The sequence below is a fragment of the Callionymus lyra genome, chromosome 8 (genome assembly GCF_982586985.1).
Source record: "Callionymus lyra chromosome 8, fCalLyr1.hap1.1, whole genome shotgun sequence".
Lineage (NCBI taxonomy): Eukaryota > Metazoa > Chordata > Actinopteri > Syngnathiformes > Callionymidae > Callionymus > Callionymus lyra.
This window is the reverse complement of record NC_141825.1, coordinates 6497090-6517066: the sequence shown is the minus strand read 5'-3', so window position 1 is coordinate 6517066 and position 19977 is coordinate 6497090. Positions and strand designations below refer to the sequence as shown.

Sequence of the window (19977 nt, the reverse complement as noted above, 5' to 3'; positions counted from 1 at the left end):
GGTTTAGGTTTTAATTAATCCAAACGTTTTAGTAATTTTTCTCACAGGTGCCATCACATAACCTCCTGGTGGGAGGTAATTATAAATGATTAAAAACTGACACAAATATTAAAAAAAATTAAAGAATATTAGAAATGTTGTAAAAAATATGAAATAATAAATAAATAAAATCCACATATCAGACTAAAAATGTTTTCTTACGACCAAAGGAAGTGGTTTATTTAGAAATATATATTTAACCTGAGGATTTCGAGAGTAAATAAATAAAAAATGAATGTAGATATAAAATAATATAATATTGTAAAATAAAAACATAAACAAGTTAATAATTGAAGCAGCACAAAATCTGATTGTAAAATAATCTTCAGAGGAAAAGTTAATAAAAAATACAAATAAAAAATTGAAAACTTATTAAATAAAAACTTTGTTGATAATAAAATGACTCAATATTATAATATAAATTATATTATATAAATTAAGATAACTCAACTGTTTGTCAGCATCTATCGTAGCAAGTTAATTGTCAGGTCAATGTCAATGTTATTTTTCTTTGATCTATATTCTTTATCTTAGACTTGGATTGTATCATCTTGTTCTTTCTCTTTATTTCTCTTTGTTCTTGTCCTTATTTTATTTTTATTTATTTTATGAATAATTGCTGTATTGCTGTGGCTAATTGGTAAAAACAATTTCCCGAAGGAGACCTCCTGAGGGATCAATAAAGTTCTACCTAAGCAAACCTAATTCAGACGTGTAAATTAAGTTGGAGAGACGCTGTCAGTCTCTATTGGTTTGTTTGTGCTGCAGCAAAACATCATTCAAATTAAAGCGTCGTCTTCAAGTGCAACTTTGAAAACCGTTACTAAGAACAGTCGACTTTGATTATGTCTTGATGGAGGAAATAGTTTGTGTGATAATTGTTGTTGTTTGTTTAAGAACTTCTTGCCTTTAAAAGTTTTCTCTCCAGGTGTTTTCACTGGGGCTGTTAGAAATTATCAATACACTGATATATTGTGATATTCTTTTCCACGATACTGCAATGATATTCAACAGTACTGTATTTATTTTATTTTTGTGTTTTTTATTTTTTCCTTTTTTTGCTTGCCGATTAAATTAAATTTGATCAGTTATTTTATAGATTACAGTTCAATAAGGTGTGTCAAATAATATAATTGTATTTGTATTTACAGTTAATTGTTTTGTTGCAATTAAACTTCCGGCCACTAGATGGCAACAGTTATTAAGTCCTCTGCAGCTAAAGGAACATTGAAATCCCAGCAATGACTGAGGACAAGAGGATACAATGAGTCCAGCTGCTTTTAAAGCTGATGTTTGGACATATTTTGGTTTGAAAACAAATGAAAGCATTTACGACTTCGTCAAGAGTCATGTGGTCTGCAAATTCTGCAACAACAGAGTTTAGTACTCGACAGTACTCCACATATATACTTTTTGCTACACTATCTCTATACATGGTATCTTCATCCCTGTATCGTGATAAATATCATATAAAAACATTCTTGCCAGAAAAAACACTAATAAAATTAATCTGCTGTACCAATAATCAAGGTTCCTGAACGCACCACAGGATTTGCAGGCTGAGAATATATAGAACTTTTACTTGTCTGTAAATGTTTTGGTTATAAATCTTCTTTCTGACTTAAGAAGCCTTGAACTATCTGACTACTGATTTATTCGACTGTTAATGCGTCAGAAACTAATAAAATATTATTAACTCATCATTTTTCATGATGATCATAAAAAAATGACAATTACGCAGAGCAGTTTTATCTCTACAAGCATCTAATTTATGACCTTAAGAAAAACAACATGACATATTTAAATAGAAAAAGATTAAAATATAACATAGTGAATATAATATAATTAAAAAACAGCTACTGGGCCTGAACATGAATATATATATATATATATATATATATATATATATATATTGTATATATATTTAAATCTTTCAATTTACAACATTTTTTATAGAGCATTAATAATAATAATAGGCAATACCAGAGTACACGAGGTATTTCTGTAAACGAAGCACGATCTGTCGACGCAAACACCATATGATACCTGTCATAGAAGTAGCAGTGTTCAACAATTAAAACTATTTTTAAAGAAGGTGTGAAAAATACATGAAGAGGAGTGATAGTTGGATTAGAAACAAAGAAAATTCTAAACAAAAAACAGCAGCTATAGAAAAAACAACAACAATTAAAATCCCTCTTAAAACGTCCACTTATAAATGTTTTATCATTTAATCTTTTTATCGTTAATTTGAATTATTAAGTTATTTTGCTAACAGACGGATCAGATAACTAAGTAATTTTTATTTATATTTATTATAATTGTAAATGTCTTTATAGAAAAATTACAAATCAACTATTTAAATAATGAGAATCTTTAATAAAAATAAACTTAATACGTTAATAAATCTGGGAGTAAAGTTGACATTAAAAATGTCACCAGACTCAATATTCTTTTCAGGTCATATTTCATGAAGTCAGACTCGACCGAGCCGTCGCTGACCTGGACGTCCGTCAAGCTTCGCGTGCGGTCAGAGCGATGAAGCCGTAATCATGTCCCTCATTTGTATGTGCGATGTTTACCCCTCGACCGGCTCTTTCTCTCGACCCCGCGACCTCAGCTCTCGCGCCTCATCTGCATGTGTTAACCACCGTCTTTTCTCCGTATGCTAATGTCTGGACGTCTCTGACCGCAGCACTACATCTGCATGTCCGAGCTGCCGGCGCCTCGCATCGCAGTTACCTTCTCCCTCCAGGAGGTGGAGCAGATCGAGCGGGACTGTGCAGTGTACCGAGCACGCATGGAGAGGATAGCCAAGCACAGCGCCACCAGCAGGGAGGAGCAGGTACTGCTCTCTTTAAAGTATCAGTGGGCAATTCAATGTCCTCAGGGGCCACATTATATACTGCGACTGTTGTAAGGGGCCGTCAAGCAAATGGAAAGAATCAAAAACTACAAATATGCCATCACATTTTAAAACATTGCTTAAAGCAAAATAAACTAATTTGAAAAGATATTTAAAACAAAATATGATTAAAGAGGAAAAATAAATACCCAGAAAAAGGACAAACGCATAAGAAGGAAAAACTTTTTGTGGTGTTGTTATATGTTGAAATGATTAAAAAAAATTGTAAAAAAAAACCAACATTGTGTGTTAGCTATCAGGTGCCGCCCGGGGAGCATTTGAGGCCCTTGTGCAAATTGAATCGGCCCAAAACCTCCATTGTTAAATATATTGATTAAAAACCTAACTGTAATTGTAATGATTAATAAATGAACAAAGTCACACAAGATTTTAATGAGAAGAAAAAATGAAAACACTGAAACTACCACCAAAAGTTTAAGGATGATACTTCTTAAATTCTTTTTTTTTCTTTCTAAAAATTCTCAACTTTTTGTTGGACTGGTTTAAGATCTAAACCTGGTTTAATTATTAGCTTGTTTTAACCTAACGTGGCCGACATTGAAAATAGTCTGGACATCCTGGCTCTAAACAGACATTTGAAATTAAAAGATTTAAAACCGTTTATGATTATCATAAGAATGTCTTCACACAACTACACTTAAAAAAAATAAAAATAAACCTTTTTATATAGAAATTAAAAAAGACGTCCATTGGGAATGTTATGAATAAATCTAAAAGATTAAAGTTACACAGAGAAAAGTGAAAGAAATCTGATTGAAAAAAATCAGCTTTTTATATTATGAATCTTGTTATTTATTTGTATTTATTCATGTATATTATTTATTTATACTATTTTGTGGGTGTAAACAACACAAACAATTCCTGTGTTGTGTCTTAAATATGATCCTGATTTTTCTGAATAGAAAATAAAAGTCTAACGCACCAAAGTTAAGATTCAAGATCACACCAGATGCATGTTTGGACACGATGAACACAACAAGGGCGTCATGTTTGATGGATATTTGCAGGTCATGTTATAGAAACTGGCAGCAACAAACGCCCGAGTGTGTTTCTAACCTCTGAGCAGATCAATGGAGGCGTGTTCGCTTCTGCAGCGAGTCGTTAGTGTGATGGAGGTGAAGACGCGGCTCGATGAGTCCGTGGAGCGCCGAGATGTTTGTTTACGCGTGTGTGTGTCTGTTTGTGTGTGTGTGTGTGTGTGTGTGTGTGAGCAGAGTCTGAGAGCGGAGCGAGCGCGTCAGGAGCTCATCAACACTGTCAGAGAGTCTGCGGCTAAAACTCTGGATAGCATCAGAGGTCAGTCATGCACACCTGGCCCACCAACTACAAAAACACACACACACTCAACACGCCCACATCTTGTGCCAGATTTGTGCAGTTTTTGTTCAATGTTTTTCATCGCACGCCGTCTGGCCCCGCCCCCTGCAGGGCGGCAGGTGTCACAGCGTCTGGCTGAGGAGGCGAGGAAGAGGGAGCGCTTCGAGGAGCTGAAGCAGCATCTGGAGCAGGAGCAGGAGGTGAGAGAGTCGCAGAGATCATGTGAAGTTTCATGACTTTACACCACGTGAGGTCAAAGTCGGGCCTTATATGTTAATGAAAAAGAGCAGAGAAATATAAAATGTTGATTTGAATCCATGTAATTTGCTTTAGTTGAGCATCTCTGTAGAATTATATCTTTATTTAGAAAAATAAACAAAAAAGTTAACTAGAGAATAAAAAAACTGTCACAAAATGAAATTGATTAACGAGACTCTGTGAATTTAATTTATTTTGATAAAAAGAAGACAGTTTTTTTTAATTATATTTTCAAAAGTTATTGAGTTATTTTGCTTAAAGATAAACACAGATTGTTACATACATTCTTAGGCAGAGGTTATAATAATTAATTTAAAAAAATGCATTTTTTAGAAAATTGAAGAAGAAAATCAATCAAAAAAGTGTAACTTGTTATGAACTAAAACGTTTTTTTTTTTTGATCCAACTGAGCCCCAGAGTCTGAACAGCTTAGTCAATTGTTTGCTAGAAATCAAACAATGAGTGAAAACACTCTACAGCTAAATGTGGACAAAACTGAAACTCTTGATTGCTCAAGATGATAAGGTTCCAGGGTTGAGTCAGTACTTGGGTGACTTAGGTCAGTCTGTCAAACTGAGCCTGAGAAACCTGGGTGTTGTATTTGATAAAGACATGTCTCTTGTTCGACACTGCAGAAAACTGACCAGAAACTGTTTCCTTCAACTGAGAAAAATCTCTAAACTTAGGAAAATGTTGTCGGAACATGATCTGGAGCTTGTAATCCATGCGTTTGTTTCTTCTCGTCTGGACTATTGTAACAGTTTGTTTTCATGTCTTAACAAGAAGGATCTGTCTTGCCTGCAGTTGATTCAGAACTCTGTAGCGAGAATTCTAACCCGCTCAAGTAGAAGAACTCACATTTCTCAGATCCTTAAAACTCTTCACTGGCTTCCAGTTTCTTTCAGGATCAACTTTAAAATTCTGGTTCTTACTTTCAGAGCTATTCATGGTCAGGCTCCTCCTTACATCACTGATCTGATCCAGCCTTACACCCCAGCTCGGGCTCTGAAATCTGTGGATCAGAATCTACTTCCACGCACACGGCTCAGGACCAGAGGAGAGAAATCTTTTCAGGCTGTTAAGCTTTGGAACGATCTTCCTCTCTCTTTGCGCTTGATGGAGTCTACTGACTCCTTTAAGAAACATCTTAAGACGTTTCTATTTGTTCAGGCTTTTCCTTGATTTTCTGGAACTCCTGTTTTGTTATCAGTTTTATCTTGATCTTTAAAATATATACTTTATTGAATATTGTTTTGATTGTTCAAGCGCTTTGTGACCCTGGTCTGGAAAAGTGCTATACAAATAAAAATTACTTACTTACTTACTTAATATTAATAATAAAATAAATGTATAAATAGAAAGAAGTTAAATGGAAAAATAAATATTTTTTTTATCATCTTTAAAAAAAGGTTTTTATTAATTACAAACTTTTAAGTTATTTTGACAGATAAACACTGACGATAACATAACTTCCTCGTTATAATTAATTAGGTGAAACAGGCAACAAAAGACGAAATTGTAAGACGAAAAAGTATAATTTCTTATTTGATAAAATAAATATGGATAAAAAGAAAGAAAACAAACTAACAATAGGTTGAGCAGAACAAACTTTGATTGTACATGTAAAAGGCATGAAATGTTAAATTATTCAAGTCTATAAAGTATTTTAAAACAGTTTTTTTATTTTTTAACTTAATGTGTTAGGAATGTGTGAAAGTTTTTGAACTTTTGTCAGTAACAGTTGTGATCATGTAATATTTCCTTCACATGAATCCCAGTCATAATCTTTGTGTTAAAACATTTTCCCGTAACTTGTTTACTTGTTGATGAATTCAAATAACCTCATTAACTCCGGCCAAGTCTGGAAAGACCGAACCTCGGGATGTTTATTTTCCTTCCTGAACCCTCGTGAGTAAACGCAGAGATTCAAAAAGCGGTTCACCTCACGACCTTCCGGCTTTTAAATCATGAGCCAATTATTCCGCTTGATTTGTTTCGTAGTCTCGGCTCCGCGGCCGCCCCTGAGTTTAAATCCACCACCAGACGTGTTCCGTTATTCAGCATCTGATCCCGCTGCGTCGTAAAGAAATTCGTTATCGATCTCCGGGACACTGTCTCTCTCCTGTTAGCGCCACATGTTAGCATTCCACCCTCACCCCCTCCATCCCCCGAGGATCAATGAAGTGTTTTTCTATCTCGCCTTCCAAATGAATGTTGCAATTTCAACTTCATTTCCGATCGCTGATCAAACAGAGGATATTAGAATTGATTTTTGAGTGTCTCACTAAAAAAAAAGCTATTAAATCAAAACATGGAAAAACGACTGGAAAACATGATTTATTATTTTTGATCAAAAGATTTTTAATATCCTGTACTTGAGGATGTTTCAGATTCGAGCGTCTGTTTGTGTAAATTACTTATCCAACATGAACATTTATTCTTTTCCACCTGGTGTAGCCAAGTAGTTTCTCTCAAGAGGACCTTCAGGTCTTCTGAGGAGAAACTACTACAATGTTTATTCTTTTCCACCTGGAGCAGCCGAGTAGTTTCTCTTGAGAGAGCTTCAGGTCTTCCTAGGAGAAACTACTACAACGTTTATTCTTTTCCACCTGGAGCAGCCGAGTAGTTTCTCTCAAGAGGACCTTCAGGTCTTCTGTGGAGAAACTACTAATATGTTTATTCTTTTCCACCTTGAGCAGCCGAGTAGTTTCTCTCTCGAGAGACCTTCAGGTCTTCTGAGGAAAACTACAATGTTTATTCTTTGCCACCTGAAGCAGCCAAGTAGTTTCTCTTGAGAGACCTTCGGGTCTTTTGAGGAAAAAATACTACAATGTTTATTCTTTTCCATCTGGAACAGCCGAGTAGTTTTTCCCGAGAGACCTTCGGGTCTTCTGAGGAGAAACTACTCGGCTGCTCCAGGTGGAAAAGAATAAACATTGTAGTAGTTTCTCCTCAGAAGACCTGAAGGTCCTCTTGAGAGAAACTACTTGGCTACACCAGGTGGAAAAGAATAAATGTTCATGTTGGATAAGTAATTTACACAAACAGACGCTCGAATCTGAAACATCCTCAAGTACAGGATATTAAAAATCTTTTGATCAAAAATAATAAATCATGCCTCCCCCCGATTGAACATAATCCATTGAGTCATCAAGGAGATATTCTGAAAAGATCTATAGAGTTTTAATCTTTTATTAAAACAAACATTTTTATTTATATTGTTTTTATATTTATTTACACTCAAAGTCCTCAATTTAAAGATATATTCCTAATTTAACCACTTGATCCTTTGGTCGTAAAAAACATTTTTATGTGGATTTATTTGTATTTATTTAATATTAAATTAAATATTGTCAGAGATTAAATCATTTATATAATGAGTTTTAACTTGTCGTATTTTTATTTATACTATATATTTTTAAGAATAAACACAAAAAAGAATAAAAACAAATAATTAACTTTAAAAAATCCTATATTTATTTGACTCTCTCACGACTGGACTGGATGTTTCTGACATCTTGCTCGACCCGCTTCGTCCAGACCTGACTTGAGATCTTCTGCTTGTTCCAGTGGCGAAGTGCGGCGCAGAAGAGGCAGGAGGACGACGACTTCAGCTTCGCCAGAGAGCTGAGGGACCGAGAGAAGAGACTTCAGGCTCTGGAGGAGCAGCTGGAGCAGAGAGCCAGGTCTGAAGACTTCCTGACGAACGACACATCTCGATGATCGTAGAAGTTTAAATATGTTCCAACCGCAGCAGGAAATATTCTAGTGTTTTAATATCTCGAGAGCTTTTCAGATGTCACCTCTCCTCCTCCTCCCTCTGTCGCTCTTATCTGTTTCAATTATCTCTGGATTCTATCTCTCCTCCCTCCTCCTATCATCACGTTCTCCAGCACCTCATTATTTGGGATTTCTGCTCTGTAACTGTCTGATACAGCGCGACATGATTTCAATCTGGCAGCAGCTTTGACTAATTAATAGATTCCAGGTGATTAAGAGAAGCTCGTCTGAGCGTGACCGCGCTGATGAAGAGAACCGAACAAACTTTATTAGTCGCTTTTGAATGACAGAGAGGTGAACCCTGGGAACTCTTGTTTCTTTTTAACATTTTTATTCCTTTTTGTTCTTCAGTTTTTCTTCCACTTTGTCTTTTTCCCACTTGCGCATGTTCTGCTTCTGCTCTCTGGTCATCATTCAGTTCTTTTCAAGTTCTTTCCTTTTTCTTCTCCTTATCTTAATACTGGTCTTCCTTTTCATCTGCTTATTCATCTTCCTCTTCTTTTTTCTTGTTATTTCGCTTATTCTGTCTCTTTCTCTCTTATTTCTTTTTCCATTTGTTGTTCTTAGTCCTCTTCCTCTCATGTTGTTCTTCCTCATCATGTTGTTCTTCATCATCTTCATCTTCCTTAATATGTTGTTCTTCATCATCTTCCTCCTCGTGTTGATCTTCATCATCTTCGTTATCAGGTTGTTCTTTCTTCATCATCTTCTCTTCATCATCAGGTTGTTCTTTCTTCTTCATCTTCCTCCTCGTGTTGTTCTTCATCATCTTCATCTTCCTTAACATGTTGTTCTTCATCTTCTTCATATTCCTTAACATGTTGTTCTTCATCATCTTCGTCATCAGGTTGTTCTTCATCATCTTTGTCTTCATCATTATGTTGTTCTTTCTTCTTCATCTTCATCTTCCTTATCATTTTGTTCTTCCTTGTCATGATTTTCTTCCTCTTCTTATTTGTCATCTTCTTCTTCATGTTTGTCTTTCTCATTTCCCTTTCTCTTCATTTTAGTCTTTCTCTTTATATTGTTTTTCTTCATCTTCTTCCTTTATCGCTCTCTTTGCTTATGCTTTCTCTTTTACTTTGTTTTGCATTTTGTCAGTCTCCTTCCTTCTTCTTCATCATTTGTTCTTCCTTGTCATGTTCCTTCTCTTTTTTATCTTCTTCTTGTTTTTCTGCCTCATTTTCTTCTTCCTTTTCATGTTCATCTTCCTGTTTGATTTTGTCTTCCTCTTGAGTCTTTTTCCTCTTTGTTACTTTTTACTCTTCCTCACAATGTTCTCTTTACTTTCTTTTCCCCTTTTAAGTTTTCCTTCTTCTTCTTATCCTTGTCATCCTCTTATTTTTCATCTTTGTCTTGTTTGTCTTCCTGTTCTTCACTTCAACTCTCAGCCTCTGAGATGGTATTGATGATCGAACGTGACGATAATGTGTAACAACATCTCTGTGAGTCAAAAAATGACTCGCAACAATTAATTAAACCTCAGTAACAAGTGTGAGACTCAAATTGTGTTGGAAAGCTTAAGTGAGGGAGAGATCCATGACGATCAGGCAGAATCAGAAGGACATTTATTTTTAGAAGTCTTTAGTGTTTTTCGATGAAAGTAATTGAATCATCTTGAAGAATTCTTCCAAGACGGTCACCGTTTTCCTCTTCCAGGAAGGAGCTGATCGTGCAGTACAGCCATCTGTCGGAGGAAGGCGCCCGCCGAGAGAGACGGGCCATGTGGCGAGTGCAGCGCACGAGACTGGACCAGACCCGAGCGCAGTTCTTCAAGCAGGACGAGCAGCAGCTGCAGGTCTGTGAAAACCTGATGAAAACATTCCGTCATGCTGTCCGAGTGACAAAATCCCGGCTCTCGTGGCGTCTCACCAGGCCCTGCTGGAGCAGCTCGCCGTGGACCGGGAGCGGCTCGGCGTGGAAGTGGCGCCGCCTGTTCCATTGTTGCAACAGACTGGACCACAATCTGCACCGCTACAGAAACACACCGGGTCCAGCAGCTCGGCTGAAAACTCACAGAATATTCCAACGTGTGAGGAGGCGTGCGAGCGGGACGGGGAGGCTTTATCGCCCCCTCATGGCGAGTCTTCAGTTTCTCCTCCGGAGCTCATCTCTGCTAATCTGGAAGGTCAGCAGATGGACGCGGCGCTGCAGGCGATGGGATCAGATCCCTCTCAGGAGTGTCCCACCGGGCAGCTGATCGACTATGATTTTAGCGCCCCCTTCAGTCCGCTGGAGGGTATTGCCACACAAACCAGACCACACGGCGGAGCTGCGACTCAACCTGACCCGATGAAGAACCATCCTTCTTTCTCACACATTCTCATCGGAGAGAACATCTCGCAAGCCCAGGAGAACTTCCCGAAACCAAACCCATTCGGCCAGGCCTCAGATTCCAGCTTTCCCATTGGCCAGTTCACTCCAGATGAATTCAAAGACTCAAAAACTAGTTTTTTAAAAGGATCTCTTGACGAACCATCAGTGCCAGACAGTCATGGAGATAATTTAGTGTTTGATTTTACCACCACTCTGGAACCAAATCCTCCTCAGGTAGACCTGCTTCCCTCGGGAACTTTAGGAAAAGACGCTGAAGGTTCAGAGTGTTCTCCGCAGAACGTCATGTTGGATTCTAGCACTGTCGACTCTAAAGACGCTACGATAGAGAAGCTAGCATCTGACTCCGCTGACGTTCCCGCCAGCCTCGACCAGGATCATGGGGTGAATATTCCAAACGTCTCTGAAGTAGAGACTCCTCACCCTGCAGCGAGAGTCCAGAGCCACTCGTCAGATTCGCAAATCAAAGTGGGCGAGAACGTGTCGGACGTTCCGGAGACTTTCCCGACCAAGAACGTCCACGGTCACGCCTCCAACTCGCACATCAAGGCCGGGGAGATGGTGTCGGACGTGGCGGACACTCTGCCGTCCCCCAGCGTCCACGGCCACGTGTCCCACGCCCACATCAAGGTGGGGGAGAACGTGTCGGAGGTCGTCTCGCCGCGTCCCGCCGCCAACGTGCACGGCCACGCCTCCGACGCCAACATGAAGGTGGGCGAGTTCGTGTCCAACGTCCCGGAGGAGAAGCCTCGCTCCAGCAAACACGGACACGCCTCCGACTGCGCCCTCCAGACCGGATGCGTCGTGTCCGGAACCGAGCCGCCGACCGCCCCGTTACCCGGTAGCGCCCACGGACACTCCTCCGACTCCACTATGGGAGCTGGCTGTGTGATCTCTGAGCCGGAATGGAAGCGCTCCTCCTTACCTGGCAGCGCCTACGGACACTCCTCCGACTCCAAGCTGGGAGGAGGCTGTGTGGTCACACAGGAAGTACCTAAGCAATCCCTACTTCCTGGAAGTTCTCACGGTCACTCCTCGGACTCTCAGCTGGGCGTGGGCTGCGTCTTGTCACAGGAAGTCCTCAGACGTCCGCGACTTCCTGGCAGCGCTTACGGACACTCGTCCGACTCTGCGCTTGGAGTCGGGTGTGTGGTGGTCCAACCTGGAGCAGCTGCCAATAATGGTGACGATGATGGAAGAGGTAAATATGTTGAATCGTTTTTAAATCTACTTTTTAAACCCGAGTCAGAAAATATACTTCATGCTTGTTACGCCCTCTGAGGGGTTCTAGTCGTTATTGCGCCTTAAGTTTCTATTGTTAACTCAACTAATGTTGATGATTCTTGTCCTTCAGGTTTCTCATCAAAGTCCACCAGAGGGTCACCAGCCGAGTGCGTCGCATCCTGGACCTGCTTTGGTTTGTCTCCCGGGGAAAAGTCTGAGCAGGAGTATCTCTCCGCCCTGTTGGATCAGTACCAGGTGGAACACTACGAGGACTGCTCTGCTTTGATGGGTCAGAAAGCAACAACACAAACCAGACAAAATAAACGCACAAACACAACATAGAAACACAAGCCCTAAAAATATTGTTACAGCCAACAAGTCTCTCTCGAAGACACTTTGAATTGACACGTCTCTGTAGAAGACGCGTAGAGTCGACACGTCTCTGTAGAAGACACTTTGAATTGACAAGTCTCTGTAGAAGACGCGTAGAGTCGACACGTCTCTGTAGAAGACACTTTGAATTGACACGTCTCTGTAGAAGACACTTTGAATTGACAAGTCTCTGTAGAAGACACGTAGAGTGGAGGCGTCTCCGTAGAAGACACCTAGAGTGGACGCATCTCTGTAGAAGACACGTAGAGTCGACACGTCTCTGTAGAAGACACGTAGAGTCGATACGTCTCTGTGAATTGCAGGTAGAGTGGACGCGTCTCCGTAGAAGACACCTAGAGTGGACGGTTCTCTGTAGAAGACGTGTAGAGTCGACACAGAGTCGACACGTCTCTGTAGAAGACACGTAGAGTGGACGCGTCTCTGTAGAAGACACATAGAGTCGACGCGTCTCTGTAGAAGACACGTAGAGTCGACACGTCTCCGTAGAAGACACATAGATTCGACACGTCTCCGTAGAAGACACGTAGAGTCGACGCGTCTCCATAGAAGACGCGTAGAGTCGACACGTATCTGTAGAAGACACGTAGAGTGGACGCGTCTCTGTAGAAGACACATAGAGTCGACACGTCTCCGTAGAAGACACATAGAGTCGACACGTCTCTGTAGAAGACACGTAGAGTGGACGCGTCTCTGTAGAAGACACATAGAGTCGACGCGTCTCTGTAGAAGACACGTAGAGTCGACACGTCTCCGTAGAAGACACATAGATTCGACACGTCTCCGTAGAAGACACGTAGAGTCGACGCGTCTCCATAGAAGACGCGTAGAGTCGACACGTATCTGTAGAAGACACGTAGAGTGGACGCGTCTCTGTAGAAGACACATAGAGTCGACACGTCTCCGTAGAAGACACATAGAGTCGACACGTCTCTGTAGAAGACACGTAGAGTGGACGCGTCTCTGTAGAAGACACGTAGAGTCGACACGTCTCTGTAGAAGACACGTAGAGTCGACACGTCTCTGTAGAAGACACATAGAGTCGACACGTCTCTGTAGAAAACACGTAGAGTCGACACGTCTCCATAGAAGACGCGTAGAGTCGACACGTCTCTGTAGAAGACACGTAGAGTGGACGCGTCTCTGTAGAAGACACATAGAGTCGACACGTCTCCGTAGAAGACACGTAGAGTCGACACGTCTCTGTAGAAGACACGTAGAGTGGACGCGTCTCTGTAGAAGACACATAGAGTCAACACGTCTCTGTAGAAGACACGTAGAGTCGACACGTCTCCGTAGAAGACACATAGATTCGACACGTCTCCGTAGAAGACACGTAGAGTCGACACGTCTCTGTAGAAGACACGTAGAGTCGACACGTCTCTGTAGAAGACACATAGAGTCGACACGTCTCCGTAGAAGACGCATAGAGTGGACGCTTCTCTGTAAAAGACACATAGAGTGGACACATCTCTGTGAAAGACACGTAGAGTCGACACGTCTCTGTAAAAGACACGTAGAGTCGACACGTCTCTGTAAAAGACACGTAGAGTCGACACGTCTCTGTGAAAGACACGTACAGTCGACACGTCTCTGTAAAAGACACGTAGAGTCGACACGTCTCTGTAAAAGACACGTAGAGTCGACACGTCTCCGTAGAAGACACGTAGAGTTGACGCGTCTCTGTAAAGACACGTAGAGTGGACGCGTCTCTCTAGAAGACACATAGAGTTAAAGTTAAGTTCAGAGACAGTTGTTGGAGCAGAAGTTCTCCTGTGAAGAAGGCGGAGTCGTAATAATTCACCAAGGTGACGTCAGGATAAAGCAGCTGAATCCCCCTCACAGTACTGGGTCGGCACCATCAGTCACGCTGCTGTTATTTATTCCTGCATCCAGGAAGCCTCGCGGATCAATTTATCAACACAAACACCGGCCGCAGCTCGTTCATCACTGCAGGAGAGGAAATAATATTTAATGCATTAATGTGATGAATATTTGGAGAGTTTCTCCTTGAGTCTCAGTTTGTTAATGTTTCTCTGTTCCGAATCCAGCAAGTTTCTGCTCATATTTATTCAGCGTTCAAACTCTCTCTCCTCCTCTCAGCTTCGTCTCCAGAGTGTGGGCTGCTGAAGAACGTGACCCGGGGGCCCCGGGACCTGCAGGAGGACTCGTCGCTCCGGAGGGCCACGGATGCCACGGCCGTCCAGCTCAGCAAGATGGTTTCTCTCCCCGTCCTGATCAAACACTCGGTCACCGCGCCGCTGACCACACAGTGAGTCTCCTTCTGATGATGTCACACCTGTGACCACACTGTCAGTCTCCTTCTGATGATGTCACACATGTGACCACACAGTGAGTCTCCTTCTGATGATATCACACCTGTGACCACACTGTCAGTCTCCTTCTGATGATGTCACACATGTGACCACACAGTGAGTCTCCTTCTGATGATATCACACCTGTGACCACACTGTCAGTCTCCTTCTGATGATGTCACACCTGTGACCACACTGTCAGTCTCCTGCTGATGATGTCACACCTGTGACCACACTGTCAGTCTCCTGCTGATGATGTCACACCTGTGACCACACTGTCAGTCTCCTTCTGATGATGTCACACCTGTGACCACACAGTGAGTCTCCTTTTGATGATGTCACACATGTGACCACACTGTCAGTCTCCTTCTGATGATGTCACACATGTGACCACACTGTCAGTCTCCTTCTGATGATGTCACACATGTGACCACACTGACACTTGTCTTTAACTGACCCAATTTAACCCCCAATTACATCTGATAGAACCAAACAGAGACAACTGTTACGTTTTAGAACAAATCTTTTTCTTTAAAAATGTTTAAACAACTTTTCAGGCGATGTTGAAGCATCGACAGAACTTTTGGTTTGGAACTATTATAATATAAAACCTAAACCATGAACTACAAGAAGTTTTTGCAAAACAAATCCACTGATAACATATATACTGTATATATATATAACTTGTGCGTGTATATATATATAAATATATATATTATTGTTTTAATACATATAAAATGAATATAAAAACAAAATGAAAACACTTTTTAAGAATAAACATAGAAAAAACTTTAAAAAAATAACTGTAACACAATATGATCATTGGTGTTTTTAGAAAATTAAACTGATTTAATGATAACAAAATATAACAGACTTTGTTAATAAAAGTGTTTTTTTTGTGAAAAAAAAACAACTAAAGAAATGAACTTTTAAAAATATATATTAAATGCAAAGAAGGGAATTGTTTTATTCATATATTGAAGGATCTTGTGAGACAAACGTCAGTTTTTAAAGTTAAATCTACGACAGAGATTTCAAACGTTGCATCATTCGTCACATCAGCAAGTTTTGCTCCTCGAGTCGTTCAAGAAAACTTTTAAACCGGTGTTTAGAAAACATCAGAATCTTATTATTAAATTCTCTTTCCTTGTCGTCGTCGTCCGTCATCGCTGTGAGAAAAACATCTTTGCTCATTAGCGTCTTCCTCCGACGTCTCCACTTCCTGCCGACGCTGCACTTTCTCCACCGTCGACAAACTTCAGCTTCTCGTCTCGTCGCTCGACGAGGTCTTGAACTGGACGACGGCTGAGGAGGCACCTGTCAATCAACTGTGGTTTTCAAGCTCCTACTCGTGAGGGTTTACTCTGGGTTTCTCTTGAACGCATCACTTTACGCTGACTCAACTTCCCTTCTCTTAGAACGTGACAAGTTCTCTGGACGTTTCTGTCCAAGGGTTGTCGGTTCACTTCCCAACACTTTCATCTTAACTTAACAGTCCTCGTCTCTGGAATCTTTGATGAACTTGGTCACAGTTTGACATCACAGGCTCAACATGAAGAAAATAAACTAATTGTGATTTTTAATTGGAGTAACTTTGACCAGTGAAGTGGATTTAAAAAAGGTGACCTTGAGTTTAAAATGGAACTTGATTGACATATATTTGTTTCCTGATGATGGTTCACATTAAAAAATAATAATCATAATAAATAACTTGATTATTTTAATGAATCACCTTTGGAAAAAAAGAACATTTTTTTAAATGCATCTCTAAATTCTCATGTCTTTAATATTCAATACTAGATTGATGGATGGATGGAAAGGTGGATGGATAGATGATGGATGGATAGATGATGGATGGAAAGATGGATGGATGGAAAGATGGATGATGGATGGATGGAAAGATAGGTGATGGATGGAAAGATGGATGGATGGAAGGAAAAGATGGAGGGAAACTTGGAAGGAAAGATTGAAAAATGGAATAAAAGATGGATGAAAAGATGGAAGAAAAGATGGATGAAAGATAGATGAAAAAATGAATGGAAAGATGGATGGATGGAAGGAAAGATAGATAGATGGATGGAAAGATAGATGAAGAGATGGAAGGAAAAATGGATGGAAAGATAGATGGAAAAATGAATGGAAAGATGGATGGAAAGATGGATAGATGGAAGGAAAGATAGAAAAATGGATGGAAATATAGATGGAAAGATGGATGGAAGAATTAAGTTAGTTTCACTGAAACTTTCAAAATAAAAGCATCACTAACACATCACAATGTTCAACAGATGATGTTCTGATGATTTAAAATCTAGTCTCTGCCACGTTTACAAAACTCTGCCTCACTTGAATCAAACCATCTTAAGCCTCAAACCGTCTCTGTGCATCCTCTCGTCCTCAGCGTGTCCCTGGTAAACCGGGCCGTGGTCGACTTCTTCTTCGTGGAGCTGGCGGTCGAGCGTCACTTCCAGGTGCTGCGACACTTCCTGCTGATGGAGGACGGCGAGTTCGCGCAGTCTCTGAGTGACCTGCTGTTCGAGAAGGTGACTTCCTGCCCCCCCTGAACTCCCCCTGACCTCCTCCAGACTCACCCCCCCCCCTCTCACCTGCAGCTGGGCAGCGGTCAGACCCCGGGCGAGCTGCTGACCCCCCTGGTGCTCAACTCCATCCTCAGCAAGGCGCTGCAGTACAGTCTCCACGGCGACACTCCTCTGGCGGGAAACTTCACCTTCGCCCTGAGGTTCCTGCCCGACACCTTCCACCCGCACGCCCCCGACTCCCTCAACTGTCTGGAGCTACGCTACAAGGTGAGCCCGACGATGAGGATCAGCTCCTCCGATTCAGAGTGAAGACGGTGTGGTCCTCCTGCAGGTGGACTGGCCTCTGAACATCGTGGTCACCGAGGCCTGCATGAACAAGTACAACCGACTCTTCTCGTTCCTGCTGCAGCTCAAACACATGGTGTGGAGCCTCAGAGACGTGTGGTTCCACCTGAAGAGGACAGGTGAGCGGGAGCGCTCACTCCCACCTGAAACTTTCATCTTATTTCAACATTATTTGTTAAATTAAATACTTTCTATAAAGAAAAGATACGTTTTTTTATTATTACATTTAAAAATAACTATATTATTATTATCTATTATTACAAACAGTTTGATATTCTAATTGCAAGGATTATTATTATTTTTTAATTTGTAGTCTTTTAAATTCAATAAAGAAAGTATTTACACCAGACAAAAACAAAAATGGCGTAAAACTATTTTTTTCAAATGTATATTCATATCATTTATATTTTTAATTATTATTATTATTGTTATTAAAGTATCGAACTCTGGGTACTTTTTTTTGAAAATATTCAACTTCCTTAATTCAATTAATAGAAAACAAATCAAATTTCAACCTTTTCAATATAAAAACTATTGAATAAAAATAATAAAATGCTTAAAAAACAACAGTATTTCAATAGAAAAATCCAACTCTTTAACATTTGAAATGAGTGTTTTAATGGAGGTCTCACTCTGAAATTGTTAATAATAATAATAATAATAATAACAGATTTGCCACCTTAAGTTCTTGAAGATATGAAGGAAAACATATATATAAAATATAAAAAAAATCCAATAAAAACGGCATAAAAACACAATCAAATAAAAAAAAAAAACAGTCAAATGATGAGTTTAACTAGTGATGGTTTGATGAAGCTTCATGAAACAGTGTCATGTTGTTTAGAGGTCAGTAGGTGGCGTCATCACTTTGCACTACTTTCCTTTGTTTCAATGAAACATCACAACATGTTCAGAGACGCCCTCTAGTGGACTGTGACAATAACGACAAAGCTTTATGAAGCTTTGACAAAAAACATCCCTGAATAGAAGATCTTTGAAGAACACACTTCGGCTCTGACGCGTTTCTCCTGGTACTCAGCACTGGTCCGCGGCGCCGGACGCTCGGTCCAGTTCCGTCAGCTTCAGTTGTACCGGCACGAGATGCAGCACTTCGTCAAGGTCATCCAAGGTTACATCGCCAACCAGATCCTGCAAGTGTCGTGGAGCGAGTTCACCGCCAAGCTCGCCACCGCCGGAGACCTGGACGCCATCCACCGCACGCACGCCGACTACCTCAACAGAGCCATCTTCAGGTGAGACGCGGAAGTGCAGCCAGACTTGTTGATTTAAAGTCATGAATATAATAATAAAAGATTTAAAGTCTGGATCCTGAAGAAAGTCTTCGTTCTGGACGTGAATCACATATTTTTATTTTATTGTTCAGTTTTTACAGACAAAGTTGTTTTTTTTTAAAGTCTCAAAAAATCACAAACTTTCATAGATTTTTGAAATTATTAAAAATTTAGTAAAAAATAACATTTTCTTTTTTTTTAACTTCATTTATTTTGAGACTTTATTTCACATTAAGAAAAAATATTTCTGATTTAAAACAATCAAAATGTAAAATAACTGAAGTTAAAACTCCAAATACACGTCATCAGTGATAAAATATCAACTTTAATTATTATTATCAATTATTTTATTATTATTTTATTACTTCTGATGAAACAAATCATTACCATTCATATACATTTTTAAATGTATATAAATTATAAAGTAAATAAAGAAAAAATGGAGAAGAAAACTATGAAAAATACTTGTTTTATATCAGGAAAAAAACGTTTAAAAATAATAATTTGACTTAAATCTTGGTAAAAAATAAATAAAAATCAGTCAAAAAATGTAAAAATCTAACACTTTGTTTATGTTACAAATATTTTGAACTTTATTCATAATTTTTTTTTACATTAAAACATTTTCTAAAAAATTGTGACATTTGTTTGTTTCATACTCAAACTAAACTAGAAGCATTAATAAATATTACTGACACAAAGAAGATTTTAAACCCATCACAAGTGAACTCTGTCGCCCCCTGCAGGGGACTGCTGACGGAGAAGGCGGCTCCTGTCATGAACATCATCCACAGCATCTTCAGTCTCATCCTCAAGTTCCGCGCGCAGCTGATCGCGCAGCCCTGGAGCAGCCAGCAGGGGGAGCCGGTGCACCCGGGCTTCGTGGCCATGCAGCAGTCGTACAACACCTTCAAGTACTACTCGCACTTCCTGTTCAAAGGTGACCATGTGACCCCGATGTGTGTGTGTGTGTGTGTGTGTGCGTGTTGCGGTGTTGACGCTCGTCTTCTTCCTTCTCTAGTTGTCACTAAACTAGTTAACCGGGGTTACCAGCCGCACCTGGAGGACTTCCTGCTGCGCATCAACTTCAACAACTACTACAAAGACTCTTGAGCGCCCCCCGCTGGAGGAGCCACACCTGGCCTTGACTGAAGCCCCGCCCCCTTCACGACCATGTGACCAGAATATAATGAATCATTAAAAAGCTCAAAAAGTTTGAA

At 40.1% G+C, this 19977-nt stretch overlaps 1 protein-coding gene across 1 annotated transcript in view; it reads left to right on the top strand.

Annotated features, from left to right (window-relative positions):
* Positions 1-19962, top strand: part of tubgcp6 (tubulin gamma complex component 6) — a 28936-nt gene extending 8974 nt beyond the window's left edge. Inside the window, exons 11-24 of the mRNA XM_087796629.1 lie at positions 2735-2884; positions 4180-4261; positions 4394-4482; positions 8111-8226; positions 9980-10118; positions 10196-11855; positions 12009-12167; positions 14372-14540; positions 16982-17123; positions 17193-17387; positions 17452-17584; positions 18505-18718; positions 19504-19697; positions 19779-19962. Of these exons, the coding sequence (XP_087652755.1) occupies positions 2735-2884; positions 4180-4261; positions 4394-4482; positions 8111-8226; positions 9980-10118; positions 10196-11855; positions 12009-12167; positions 14372-14540; positions 16982-17123; positions 17193-17387; positions 17452-17584; positions 18505-18718; positions 19504-19697; positions 19779-19870 (3534 nt within the window). The 3' untranslated portion in view covers positions 19871-19962. The remainder of the gene's footprint in view (positions 1-2734; positions 2885-4179; positions 4262-4393; positions 4483-8110; positions 8227-9979; positions 10119-10195; positions 11856-12008; positions 12168-14371; positions 14541-16981; positions 17124-17192; positions 17388-17451; positions 17585-18504; positions 18719-19503; positions 19698-19778) is intronic.
* Positions 19963-19977: the final 15 nt, after the last annotated feature.